The 13,754-nt window shown below is 42.4% G+C and overlaps 1 protein-coding gene across 3 annotated transcripts in view; it reads left to right on the forward strand.

Annotated features, from left to right (window-relative positions):
- The window catches only part of septin9a (septin 9a), an 84,252-nt gene that overhangs the window by 27,421 nt on the left and 43,077 nt on the right, over positions 1-13,754 (forward strand). Inside the window, exon 2 of one of the 3 annotated variants that reach the window (XM_017040673.2) lies at positions 5,059-5,121. The exons of 1 other annotated variant lie outside the window; for it this stretch is intronic. In XM_017040673.2, coding sequence (XP_016896162.1) covers positions 5,059-5,121 — 63 coding nt within the window. Of the gene's footprint in view, positions 1-5,058; positions 5,122-8,587; positions 10,400-13,754 lie in introns of those variants that run through there. One more of the 3 variants, XM_017040677.2, reaches the window with a different exon arrangement.

The raw sequence follows: 13,754 nt of genomic DNA on the forward strand, positions 1-13,754 counted from the left end.
CCTATGAGTTACCACAAGTAACGAGTACTTTTCAAAATAAAAGACTTTTTTAGGGCAATATATGTATATGTATGTATTGAAATATATATGTGTGTGTGTGTGCTTGCGTGCCTGCGTGTGTGTGTGAAGACCTCAGTTGTTCATACCACTGTCATGAGACAAGTACGATCTGTAAAGATAACCGACGCCCTCGGGTGAAAAAGGAAGGAAAGGAAGACATGGATTATTTGAAGTGAGTGTCAGTGTGTGTGTGTGTCAGTGTGTGTGTGTGTGTTCGCTGACACTGTGAACTGTTCTCACTCCTACACACTCGACACATTCATACAGTTCACTGTCAGAGGACATGAATTCTAACCTTCACTTCTTTTTCGTCTCAAAGGGGAAATGTGATTGAGAGCCACATTTCTCTGACATGTGGATTTCAGAGATTATATTTGGGTGGAGCAGAGTAATCAGGTGACAAGTGGTACTGCATTTAGATTAGCCTGGATTAAAAAATAAATAATAATAATTGCAAAAATACCTCCATCTTAATCCACTCTAAAATCAAGATCAGGTGTCAAACTATGACATTAAAATTCTTTCATTTTGTACTTTTTTACATGCACATGTGTAGTATTACTAAAGTACTTGTACTTCTTACACTGCACTATTTCAAATGGTTAAAATGTGAATATAATATAATTTAATCATTTCATTTAAAAATGAAAGCCCATACATATGTGTATGAACCATAAACGACCTAACTTGCTAACGGCTAACAACAGTAGTATTACAGCGGACATTTTGTCACCAACGGCAGCAGAGTCTGACGTTCAACAACAGGTCAACCTTGTTGTGTTGTTGCTCTTTCTGTGGCTGGCAACACTCTAGCATTTCAGGGTGTGTATGAGTGTGTGTTTGCACCTCGCCTCCGCAGGTTTAAGGGGGAAATAAGCACAGACATGCTTTTAGCTGCGAGGCTTGACAGACCGAACTGGATGTGTTTCGTTCTGTCACTTACTAAACACTCAGGGCTTTGAAACAAACTTTGCACAAACTGGCAAAAAACATAACAGAGCAACTGTTGTCACACGGCCAGTGTTAGGGTAATGAGTCGCACTTGACATCTTACTGTAACTTGTCTCGTCATCTTTGACAGCTTCAACACCCAGCAGTTGATCTGAAGAGTCGTGTCTCTTTATTCTTCAACCCTAAAGCCAGAAGCTGTTTTTTTTATTCACTTAAGCAAACAGTTTTATAATTGTCAGGGCTGAAGGCCCAAAGGTGTTTTTCCACAGTTTGCCAGGTCTATTAATGTGACTCAACAGTTGGCGATTGTTGCATCTAAAGATAAGGATTTTTTTTTCCCCTTTATTCTTACTTTGCACATGTTACATAAAGATTTTTTTTTTTCCCTTTATTCTTACTTTGCACATGTTACACATGGACGTAATCACCATGTTACCAAACCATCTCCTGCTGGCCAGCAGTGGTACTGCTCACCCTCAGTGAAACTCAACCTTGTGCCTGAGCTGTATTTTGTGACCACACCGACTGTATATGTTTACGGTGCATGCTAAATGTAGCTTGTCAAGCTAGGTGGTGGCACACTTTTGTTTTGACTGTAGACAAGAGGAATGAACAGTAAACAGTACGAGCTGGACACAGAATGAGGAGGTGGTGTTGGCAAAGCTGCACAGATTGTCCGTGGAGGTCAGAAGGTCGTACAAATAATAGCAGTTTCTGTTTTATTTTTACTTCAATTTTAAAATATCTGAAATAAGAAGGTGGTGTGATTTTTAACTTCTTTGGCAGAGCGCTCTTATGCTATAAATAAATTTGACTTAGACAGTCTGTAAAAAAGGTGTTATCCAGCAGAGGGCGTATTTAAGAGAGATCTGTTATGTAACAGTTTTCCTTCACACAACTGCGACGACGGAGAAAATAATGTCATAACACAGTGTCAGGGACGCTCACTTCTCCAGGTAACGAGGAAGTGTTGCTGCAAAGCTGTTAACACTGGGACAATATTTTTCTGTCCTGGATTTTCAACACATGGATGTTACCTTCACTGTTGTCAGCGGCTGCCATGATGAACTCAGTGGATGGGAGGAGTCGGGGGAGGGAGGGAGAGTGGGTGTACTGTAGAAGTCTTAATTAAAATGTGAGCCAGGCTAATAACTCCAATGTCGTCACCACAGGACGTTGTTGACGTCAAAACACACACTCGTCGTCACAGACATTTACACCAGGCTGAGGTTCAAACACTTCCCTAGTTTTTCGCCAACGTTTGTTTGCAAATCTAGCTGCTGTCGTCTGGGCGAAACCACCAGAGTGGTCGTGACATCACTACCTGCGTTTACACCCACAGAGTAGACAGAGTTTGGGTGTGAATACCTAACGAGTGTTTAGTAAACAAAAAAATGCCCATGATGCTTTGCTGTGACAGGCCTGTAAATACAAGAAAATGACAGGGTTTTCTGTCATCAGTGTGAAAGGGATTTTTATTTCACACAACTGACATCATTTCCTATTTAATGATTGTTACCACAAACTCTTTAGGAAGTGGGTACGGATGTTGGACATCAAAAGTTCAACAATTCTCAATTGATTTCCGTTTGTTTTAGATTTTTTTTTTCAAATTTTAGAGTCGCCACCTAGTGGTTCTTATTTTCCTGGCTATGCCCATTTTCCTATGTAGTTGTGTGGCTTGTGGAATCTTGAATAGATGACTGATGTTTATCAGAGTCAACAAATGTCAGTGAAGGTCACTTCTTCAGTCCAACCATAAAAAGCTGTCGAGTTTATGGTGTTGTTCACTTCAACTACTTTATCTACACCAAATCAAATGAAAAAACAGACATATTCACTCACACACTCACACACACTCACACTTATTCACACTCACACACACACACACTCACATATTCACACTCACACTCACACACACTCACACATTACAGGGGCTTTACTCACGTCTTCCAGTCAGACACACTCATACCCTCGAACCATCTGTCTGCGAGCTGAAAAACCACCGTGTTTGCTGGCGTTCGTGGTAAATGAACACTGTTCTGAGGTTGGAAGTGTGTTTTTAACCAGCTTAACAACAGGATGGGGCAACTGAGTCACCTGCACCGGATGACTGTATCTGAGCTGAGCAGCCAGTAATGCATCGGTGCAGGTGAAGAACAGAGGAGAAAAGACAAACAAGCGTGTGTGCACCAACTCGGATGATCTTGCTGCGCTGCCATCACCAGCTCTTCCAGGAAAAGCTGAGCTCATCTCTTCACTATCTTGTCAAACTGTTCAGAGCAGCAGTTCGTAAGAACTGGACGACCTTTATTCACTCACTGTGTGTCATTTACACATATATATCAAAGACAAGATAACAGTGTTATTCATAATTTTTTTTATTAGTTATTTTTTTAAGTTAAAGCCAAACGGCTTCACACTGGGGAGGTGATAAACCTCACTTCAACCAAAGAGGCAGAAATCTTTTTTTTTTTATTACAAACAAATAAGTAATGCTCAGACTTTTAATTTGAAGAAACCATTTCTAATTTTACACCTCGTCTCAAATTATCCCAGTCAGCCCCGGCATGTCAGACCTGTTTGATGTGAAGTTCAGGTACAGCTATAAATCAACATTATACTTTATGATCATTTTGAAAACATTTTAACAGCATGGAGTTTACAGCAATATCATAAACACCCTGAAAAAAAGTCACTCTGTGGTTGTTCAAATACAGGCTTGATCTAATCAGCAGAAGAGCAGTGACGTACCATGTGTTTCTCAACTAGTCGTGACAGATACTTTTCCCAAGAACCGCAAGATTTCGAAGGGAGATTTTTAATGCTCTAAAAAAAAAAAAAATTACACACAAGGATTCTGATTCTCAGAGCAGTCCAGACCATGCGGGCATCAGCTGTTGGTTCTGGGGGCGGTCACATGATCAGACCACTAGGCAGATACATTTATTGTTCAGATGACGAGTTAAGTAACCAGCAGTTTTCTTCCATGTAGATCATCTCCTGCAGAGGGGGCTGTTTCTCATAGCTCGATTCATAAAGAATGACTGTGGAAAAACACAAATCACAACAGGCAGGATGCATGTGCATATGATCCAGAGAAAAGACTAGCCATAAAGACCCTAATAAAGGAGCACGTTCATGTGTGTGTCTGTGTATAGAATATATATAGAAATATATGCATATATGTTTTATATGCATACATATACTTCAATGCTCATATACAGTAGTATTTATATGATATACAAAGTATATTGTATTTCCAATGTAGTTTGTGTATTTTGTATTTTGCACAAGAAAACATTACCATCCAGAAATATTCAAAACAAAGGTTAAAAAGGTAAATTCAACAAGAAAACATTACCATCCAGAAACATTCAAAACAAAGGTTAAAAAGGTAAATGCCCACAGGGGGCAGCCTTGCACAGAGGAACCATTTACTTCTAGGGCCTGATTAAAATATGGCGTATTATGGGATGTCTGTGTGCGTTTGTCTTTTTGCAGCACCGGGGATCAGCTCGAAATATTCATAGCTTCAAAGTCGTAGCCACACGCCAGAGCAGTTTTATTGCATTACTATTTCAGCCGTGCTACGCTACGTCCAAACGGAGTTTCCAACATTTACACACGATCATAAAAATACACACATGTCTGAAATAAGTTTGGGTGCAACTCCTTTTCTCTGTGGCCCAGCAGTAACAGCCTTTTTCAAACAGTGGTCGGCTTTGTTTTTCCACATGACAACTGAGGATGAATTGGCTTCAAGGAGCCGCACACAGAAACACTTTTCCACTCAGCACTGGCTGCCATTTGGTGCTTGTACAAAATCAGTGTATTGATACTTTGGTTTTCAGCGCTCACGGGTCACAGTGAAGTATCTTGGAGGTGTTTTTCAATAGTAATCGTAGCGTTTAACAAACCAAATACTCTGATCCGCTCTGAGCTTCTCGGTCACTGTTTTTATGACTATGACACTACATCTGTTGAATGATCTACATTTGGAAGAGATTTGACTCATTTGTTCCTCTGACCTTGTCCTCTTCACAGCGAGATCAGCCAGCGCTCGGGTGAAAAGAACAGAAAAAGATGGCTGTGGCGTCACCAGTCCCAGTGAGTACACGCCGTCACTGTGATTTTACACATGTCACTCTGTTGGTGCTGTGTATTAATGTACAGTATTTATGTCAGTCCACGTCAGTCTTTTACATCTTTGGAAGCGTCTTTCTCTTCCTGTTCAGTTTTATGGGCTGACTCTCAGTGTGAGTTATGACCTAAGTCTGGGTGAATGACCTTCAGCACGAGGTGAGGTCACAGTGAAGGCGGGGCAGGACGCCCGTTCTGTCCACATACTAGAAGATAAAGAGCAGATGATTGTGGTTTATAACCCAGCTGTCAAACAAAATCCAAGTTTTCTTTGCTTTTTAAAAACAATTAGTTATAGATTAGTCATGATTAAACATGGTTAATTGCGATTAATCATGTTTAATTTATTCATTCATTTATTATTTAGATGTTTGTGTTCCCTGTGTTCATTTTAATTTATTGTCACGCAGTCAGTGGAATTGAGTCATTCCTGCAGCTTGACAGTGACTCGTAGAACACGCGGAGAGTTCCTTTTCTCCAACAACAATAATCAGTCTTCTACCTAAATGATGGAGACACATTAGTGATGACTTTAATACCAACACAGCGGTGTGAAATACTGGCACCATCACTTCACAGCAGGTACATTAAAGACCACGTCCAGCACTGTCAGATTTATTACGTAGCAAATGTTAAAAAATAAGTTAAAATAACACATACGCTGTATGACGGTTATGAAATGATTAGGAGAACTTCAACGTTTTGTGCCGTTTCCGTGACGCTCCTTACGGCAAATGTTATTGGGTGGCCTTTTCTAACACACTTTTCGTACGCGTTGTACCCTCTTACCTCATGTTTACTTACCCACACAAACATACTTGCTTTTATGTATTTATATTTTTTCATGTTTCCTGTTGTTTGTTTTTTTTCCACAATGGTAAAGACAAAAAGTGATGACATTTATGTCAACATCACTACGCTCGAGCCATTTTTGGTCATTTTTTTGCAGATGTGTGCAAAAAAAAACCACTCTTGTGCAATCACGTTCTGCAGATGTACAATAAAACAGAAGAAACCTGTGCATGTCCCTGTCTCGTGCACGCACGTGTGTGTTTGTGTGCACTGGCAAACAGGCCAATGTTGTGGCTGTGGTTCACCGCTGAAGCATCTTCTCCAAATAAGAAGAGCCAACGCTGTTTGCAGCATCAGCACAAAGAGCAAGAGTAAGAGAGAGAGAGAGAGAGAGAGACAGGAAACAGACTGAGGCACAAACAAGGCTCAGCACGTCTCCGGTTTTATTTTTTTGCCTGATTCTTGTGCAGTTGCTCGTCTTCTCCAATTTTCCACTGTGCAAACCCAACTGCATGATCTTGTGAGAGGACAAAAGCTTTGGTAAATCCATATCCCTTTGCAAATAACACAGTGACATGTCAAACAGGAAACAGGTTCCATTTAGTTATTAGGGCCTGTAAATTCACTTCAGCGAACCCAGGCCTCAGGATGTACATTTATCCCTCAAAAGCTGACAGGACACGAGACAGACAGCACTCTGACAGCAGTATGTGGGTAAAAAGTCGCTCGCACGTACGCAGGGCGGACCAAAACTCAAAACACGTCTCGCTCACAGAGTCAGCCGTCGCTGAATTCCAAACTCAGCTCCGCTCGTGCTGAATGATTGACCAAAAATTCTTTATTTTCCCTGAGAGGCATCCTGACCTGAGGTTGTCCACGGTCCCAGCAGCTGAGGGAACAAATGATGTCAGACCTGTTGGATTTGACTTTCCAAGTAAAAGAAAAAAACCTCTCTCTGATGGTAAAGGTCAACGCTCTGCACGCAGTGTGTGATGTTTGTCCGACAAGGTGACCTTTGCCCTCTGGTTATTCCAGTGACTGTGTCACAGACCTTTGATAATGGTACATAGCATTTGTTGTTCTATGGCGTCTGACAGTAAATGGTAGATGCTGATAGAAAATGAACATGTTGGCAGTAGTGTGAACCTGAACAAACACCTAAATGTAGGTTTTAGTCAGAAAGATAATCCAAGAATGAACTTAAACTGATGTTTTTGTTGAACAAAGTGCTGTGCACATCGTAGCATTTTTTTATTTTAGCTACTCAAGCTGCCAGACAGGGTTAATATCTACGTATGTGACTGTCTTTGGGCTGAAAGGCTGAAGAGTAAATGTAAAAGAAAAAGTTGAAGCAGACTTTGCCAGAAGGGGGCAGCAAGAACACAGACATTCATTTCAAACATATTCTACCATTAATCCTTTTCAGGGTCACAGGGAGGGTTGGACGCTACAACAGAACAGACTAATCCTGTATGTTTTAGGACTGGATATCAAAGTAAAAAAATACCACCGATGTTCTCACTGTTAGGCAGGAGCAGTGGCCACTCTGCCACCGTGTGGCTCAAATCACAAACCTGTGAACTTGATGTGGAGTTCAGGGAGAACGAGGCGTTAGTCTACGTACTTCAGGTGTTAGGAAAAAAGTTCATCTAGACTTCATTCTCCGAAAACAGACAGACGTCCAACACTGTGAATACACTCACACACACACGCACAGACTCTGACATGTATCAGTGTATGAACACACTCGTGGGTCTGGGGGAGGTTCCTCCAGCTGAGGATAAGGCCCTGCTTGTCAGCAGACCTCCCTGACACCACGCTGTCGCCACAGGGCATGGATGAGTTCCTGTGTGTGTGTGTGTGTGTGTGTGTGTCTTTGTGCATTCACATGCTCTCAGTGAGGGAGATGCCCCATACAAAGCCTCTGACAACGGCTGATTTATGAGTCTGGGTGTTTTGGAGGATGCTTCAACCTCAACCCACAAAATCGAAGTCAAACCCACACACAAACACACACACACACACACCAAGAACATCAGTCCTTTAATTTATGTTTGTGTAATTGTGAGATAAAACAAGCCTTAACAGCGTGATGACTGTTGATACTCACACTGATAACGACGTTAAATCTCACCGTGTCTCCGTCACAAGTTAAAGACTGAGGCTGAGTCTCACGGTGCCTGTGGTGTTGACAGAGAAATCAGCACAGATCAAACCGGAAAACATTACGTACGTCTGAAACAATGTTATAAAGTGAGAGGAAAAAACAGATTTGTTCTGGTTTGACATTATTAACACCTCGTCCTTAAAAAGACCAACCAGGGACAGACCATGTCCTTTTGGTTTTCTTGTCTTTATATGCCTTTTGAATGGACTCCATACTGTTCACAAGGGCCTTGAAATATTTATTTAAAAATACAAATCTTAAGTTAAGAGCTTTTTTTTTTTAAGTAATAAAAATAACACCAAATAATGATTGAACATTTCTAGATGTGAACTGGAAAAAGGCAGTTGATGAATTCAGGCTGAAAATTTTAACTATGTAGACAAAATTTAACAACTTTGTAATGATTGCTTAAACTTGTTTTTGTAATAAAATTTAATTATTTTACGAAGAAACTTGTAATAAAATTTAATTATTTTACGAAAATGTATTTTTTTAAAAAGTACATTATTTTTTTATATTTTTAAAAATCAGCATTTCATGCTGTGGCCTTTTGATGTCGCCAAAGTGCCTCTGTATTTTCTGGTCCTTAAACGAAAAGACAGTGAAAACGTAGTGTAACCGCAGTGAAATGGAAGTTCTTACAAATATAAAATACTCCCATGCAAAAACAAATCCAGGCCAAGGTTCAGTACACACGGTAACATGAGCCGCGTGCGTTGCACAAGACGGCCGACTGACAGGTCGGAGTGTGTTTGAGCTCTCTATCACAGCTCAGACGCTTGCCATATGACCTCTGAACCCTGCCGCCGTCTGAGGGACGTGCCAGGCGTCAGAGGTCATCTGAATTTCCTGAACACAGACGCGGCTGTAGACCAAGAATGATTTAGAGGCAGGGCCGAGTCCTTCACTCTTTTCTTCTCACAAGTACAGGTTCACGGCCTTTCCTTTGAGAACTTCTTTTTTTTTTTTGTTTTACCAGGAAGTGTGTGTGTGTGTGTAAAAAAAAACATTAACATCCCTTGTTAACTTTTCTAGTATGAGTTAAGCTAGCTCAGAGTTACTGATTTGCATTTTACAGCAAAAGCTATGGATATTTAGATATTTACTTTGTTTTTATTATTTAAGGAAAAATGTCAGAAATATTATGAAATATTTGAGAATATATATATACATTGTCAGAAATCAATAACGTAACTTTTTTGCTTTATTAGCGGTTAGCATGTAAAGAAAGATTCACTGGTCTCTAGTTAGTTTTAACCAATAAACTAGTGTATGTTACCAAACAAAGCTTCATTGTTTCTTTACCTTCAGTCACGGCTGTTGGTCTGTGTCTTATTATTAAATCTGCGTCTTGTTATTAAATAGCATTTTCATTAGCCACAGCTTCCAGCCTGTTGACAGACACCTTCTAATTTTCACACATACAGTTCATCCAGGAAAACATCAGGAAGATGAAGTAGCACAGAAACATTATATTTAAAAACCAACAAACACAGACCTGAAATATTTTGTGTGACCTGTAGAGGGCCCCGCACAGGAGATGGACTCATTTGGAGTCTTTTCTATGAAAAATAGGCAAAATTCTCAAGGTCAGTATTAGTTTTTTTTAACACCCATTGAAGGAAAGTGCTTCAGAGATGGAGACATTTGTGTCAACAACACGTCCAATAATATATTCAAGATTGTTCAAGATTCAAACAAACTGTTCCATTCCTCACGTGGACGTTTCGCACCAGCTCAAAGTATCAGTCGGTGTCCGACGACTCCAGGCCAGATGCAACTTTATAAGTGAGGCGGCAGAGGAGTTTGCAAGTCCAGCGGGTTATTTTGGTCCGTCATGTCACATGGTTGAGCTAATGGTTTCTATTTTCACGACACAATACTGCTTCAGTCTCCTCAGTCTGATCTGAAGGAAGAGGGAGAAGGAGAAGGAGAAGGAAGGAGAGAGAGAGAGAGAGGAAAAGAGAGGAGAGAGAAGGGGCAACATATGATCAGCACATGGGGATGTCGTAATTCTGGATTCATTAGCAAGACACACTGAAGGAATCAGGAGGGAAGAGGGGAGGGAGAGTGGAGAGCCCTGAGGAGAAGAGAGGAAGAAGAGGAACAGAGGGAGAAACAGAGAGAGAGAGAGAGAGAGAGAGGGACGGGAGAACGGGAAGTCCAAAAAAAGACAGAGAGAGGGAGAGAGAGAGAGAGAGAGAGAGAGAGAGAGGAGTGAAGGAGCAGACCCTACATGTGGCCGTGGAGGGAGTGATCTGGTTATGGAAGGGGACAAGTTCTCAGGTAAGAACAACTGCTCTCACACCGAGGATCAGCTGAACAGCAAACAAAGACATGGTCAGAGTTGTTGTTTTTTTGACTCTTCTCTCACTGTGATCCAGAGTCTTTTCCTCCACCACAGTCTGCCTCTCTTTTCCCCCTCTTTGGTATTTTCCACTCTCTCATTCTGTCCTGTTTGCTGACTGCATGTTTTCTTTGGGGTTTGGCTTCGGGAGCTGCTGCCCGGAGCTCTGCAGGGTTTGTTCAGCAGCTCACTGGACCTGCTTTGGTTTATCTGCCTGCAGGTTTCTTCTGTCTCTTGTTTGTGTGTCCCCTCCACCCCCTGTCCCCCCGTCCCCCACCACCACCACCAGTACACACACCCCCCTTCACAATCTCATTGTTTCCTGGCAAATGTCTTTGTCTTGAACGTTTTATACCTTCCGTTCCCCACGTTATTATGTTTAGTTTCCATCTGAGAACGTGTGTGTGTGTGTGTGTGTGTGTGTGTGTGTAGCTGATGCTGTGGTCATGTGACACAGAGACCTAGTTTATTTGGAGGACGTTTGTCTCCGTCTCCTCGTCTGCCTTCTCCAATGGTCTGTGGTGTGAAAACAGGAAAGCTCTCTGTTTGAACAGTGCTGCTCTTGTCCCCTGTGGTTCTGACCATCACTCCGTCCCTCCCTGACCATCACTCCGTCCCTCCCTGACCATCACTCCGTCCCTCCCTGCTTAAACCAGGGAGACTCAGCTGACTCCCCGGGGTCGCTCATGCAAATGATTGAAATTATTTTTTTTTTTAAATCTGCCTTTTTGCCCCTCACTGTGGTGATAAAATATCCTGATAGATGATGTGGAAACAGACTGTGTGTGTGTGTGTGTGTGAGGCTGTGCTGTGTACATGATGCTGAAGTCATCAGTGAGGCGACGCTGTCTGCTGATTAATGGTATTTTTATAGGTTGAAGTCAGAGTTGTAAAAAAAAACAAACAAAAAAAAAACAACTCATTGGTTTGAGGAAAAAATGTGCTGAACCATGTGAAGTGGTTACGGCAGTTTTCACACAGAAGGTGTGTGTGTGTGTGTGTGTGTGTGTGTGTGTTTGAGTGCACGTGAACACTTGTTTATGTGCCATATGATATATTATATCCATATTACTGCACGTCGCGACCTAAACAGAGTGTGAAATCTGGATGTGGAATCTTAAGTGTGTGCAGGCCGGTGGGCCTGTCTTTCCCCTCTGGCCTCTGGTTTCCAGGTGCTTCCTCCTGAGAGCTGTAACTGCTTCAGCTGGACACACAGAATGGGAATTCTGTTGGGAACGTTCACTGGGCCGTTTAGCTCTGCTAAATACAAGACTGTTCTCGACTCAAAGCCAGTGACTGTGATCTGTGCAGGTACAGGTGCACGAGGAGCCGTGACACTGGAGATCTGTGCCTTCACTAGAGTTTGAGAAGCTGCTTCTGAAGTAAAGGGTAATACCGGAGTTTTAGGAGACAAACAGAGATGGAAAGACAATGTTCTCCTGCTGGACAATCACGTTTTTTTTTACAACAGAACAATTCTGCACTTTAATCTACTATAACTGCACAACCTGCCTTTGTTGATATGACTGACCTGCCTGCAGTCCAGATGACACCTAATGTCAGTTTCATACATAAATGGAATGCCTGTACGTTGGTGTAGGTTGTTGAGTGACTGACAGCTGGATAAAGAACCACTGGCTTCTAATCAAGTATGTGCTTCACACATGGGAGACAGTGACTTGTTTAATAACGAGACTCAGTGATGACAAACTTGACGTGGACCCAGTAAAACCCTCACATTACACCGTTTTAGCCTCCTAGTGTACAGCCGTGTGTTAAACAGCCGGCACATCCTGGTGTTTCACCTCACGTTGCTTTGAACGATAAACCACCAAATTAATTAAACGTGTGTGCGATCACATCACCGTCTATCGTGTCCAACTGAAATTGTCTCCTGCGTCTCAGTTTGCCACGTGAGTCCCGGTCCTGCCGTGACGATGCCCCGAATGGAAACAGTCCATCAGCCGCAGCCAGGCTGTGGCTAATGGAGCTGACGTGTCCCATTGACTCCAGGCTGAGTGAGTGAGTGAGGTCAGCTGATGATGTTTATCGAAAGTGTGAGCGACACGGCCGCAGGCTGCTGGGTCCCACCTCAGGACCACAGTGTGGTTTCAGTGAGCTCCCTCAAACCTGCTTTGAATTCAGAGATTTGAAATGGAACTGTGGTATACTCTTCAGCCAGCAGGTGGCAATGCTGAGTCGGATAATTCCAGAGCTCCGTAGGAAACAAGTGTTGTTTCAACGCTGTGTCACTGTCACAGCCTGTTTGTTTGGAACAACAAACGGTACAGGTTTAAGGAGAGGAAATATGTGGGGAAGAAAAGAGACGGCGCTTCCTGTTCCTTCCTGGAGAAACTTTACTGCTGTTGTGGCCCAGTTGCCATGGCAGTTCACCGTGCAGAAACATGTGTGTGTGTGTGTGTGTGTGTGTGTGCAAGGAGAAGACGTAACACACAGGGCCGGCGTGCTGACGTCTTGAACGGGGTTATTGTTACCTAGTGGAGAGATGGATGGAGGCTCGGGGGAGGGGGGAGGGGGGGGGGACTCATCTCTGATGGAGGACAGCTGCTCCCTGTGTTTACCAGAACACACACACACACACACGTACACACGACCACATATCACATACACAGTTGCATGTGTGGAGACAGTCGATACACTCACTCACACAAACAGCGAAGAAAAGGACCAATCATGAGCAACAGAGGAGATGGCTAAGTATATACACGAGTGTGTGTGTGATTATATATTCTGTGTGTGTGTGTGTGTTCAGTGGAGCCATATTTCCAACAACAGGTGCTGTATTTGATGAAAGTGAGTGGGGCCTGGCCCAGAGCAGCTGCTGTCACTACAGCTGTGCATCAACTGTAGACGCAGACACTTCTCTACACTGTACGTCTGTGGAGTTAAAACCAAATAAACTCAGGATTTACCACAGCGTATAACACTAAAAAACAATAAGTCAAGTGCAAGTATATTTCATATTTATTAAGTGTAATTAATGAAATATAATTTTACAAAAAATATCCTGAGAATTAAGTGTTTGTGTGTTTCTCTTTATTTTCAAAATGTATCGAACGGGCCGGATTGAACACCCTGGCGTGCCAATTTTGGTCACGGGCCGTATGTTTGACACCCTCTGGTTTTTAACACATGCTTTTGTTACTCTGAGAAAAGGACTCAGTGTGTGTGGCCGCTGTCTTTTTGGATCTGAGTAGGTGATTGTTGTGACTTTTCTGAATCCTGATCAGGTTAATCATGTTGTGATTGCCCCTCCCCTCCCCCCACTCCCCC

Source organism: Cynoglossus semilaevis, chromosome 17 (genome assembly GCF_000523025.1).
Source record: "Cynoglossus semilaevis isolate Cse_v1.0 chromosome 17, Cse_v1.0, whole genome shotgun sequence".
In the NCBI taxonomy this organism is placed as follows: domain Eukaryota; kingdom Metazoa; phylum Chordata; class Actinopteri; order Pleuronectiformes; family Cynoglossidae; genus Cynoglossus; species Cynoglossus semilaevis.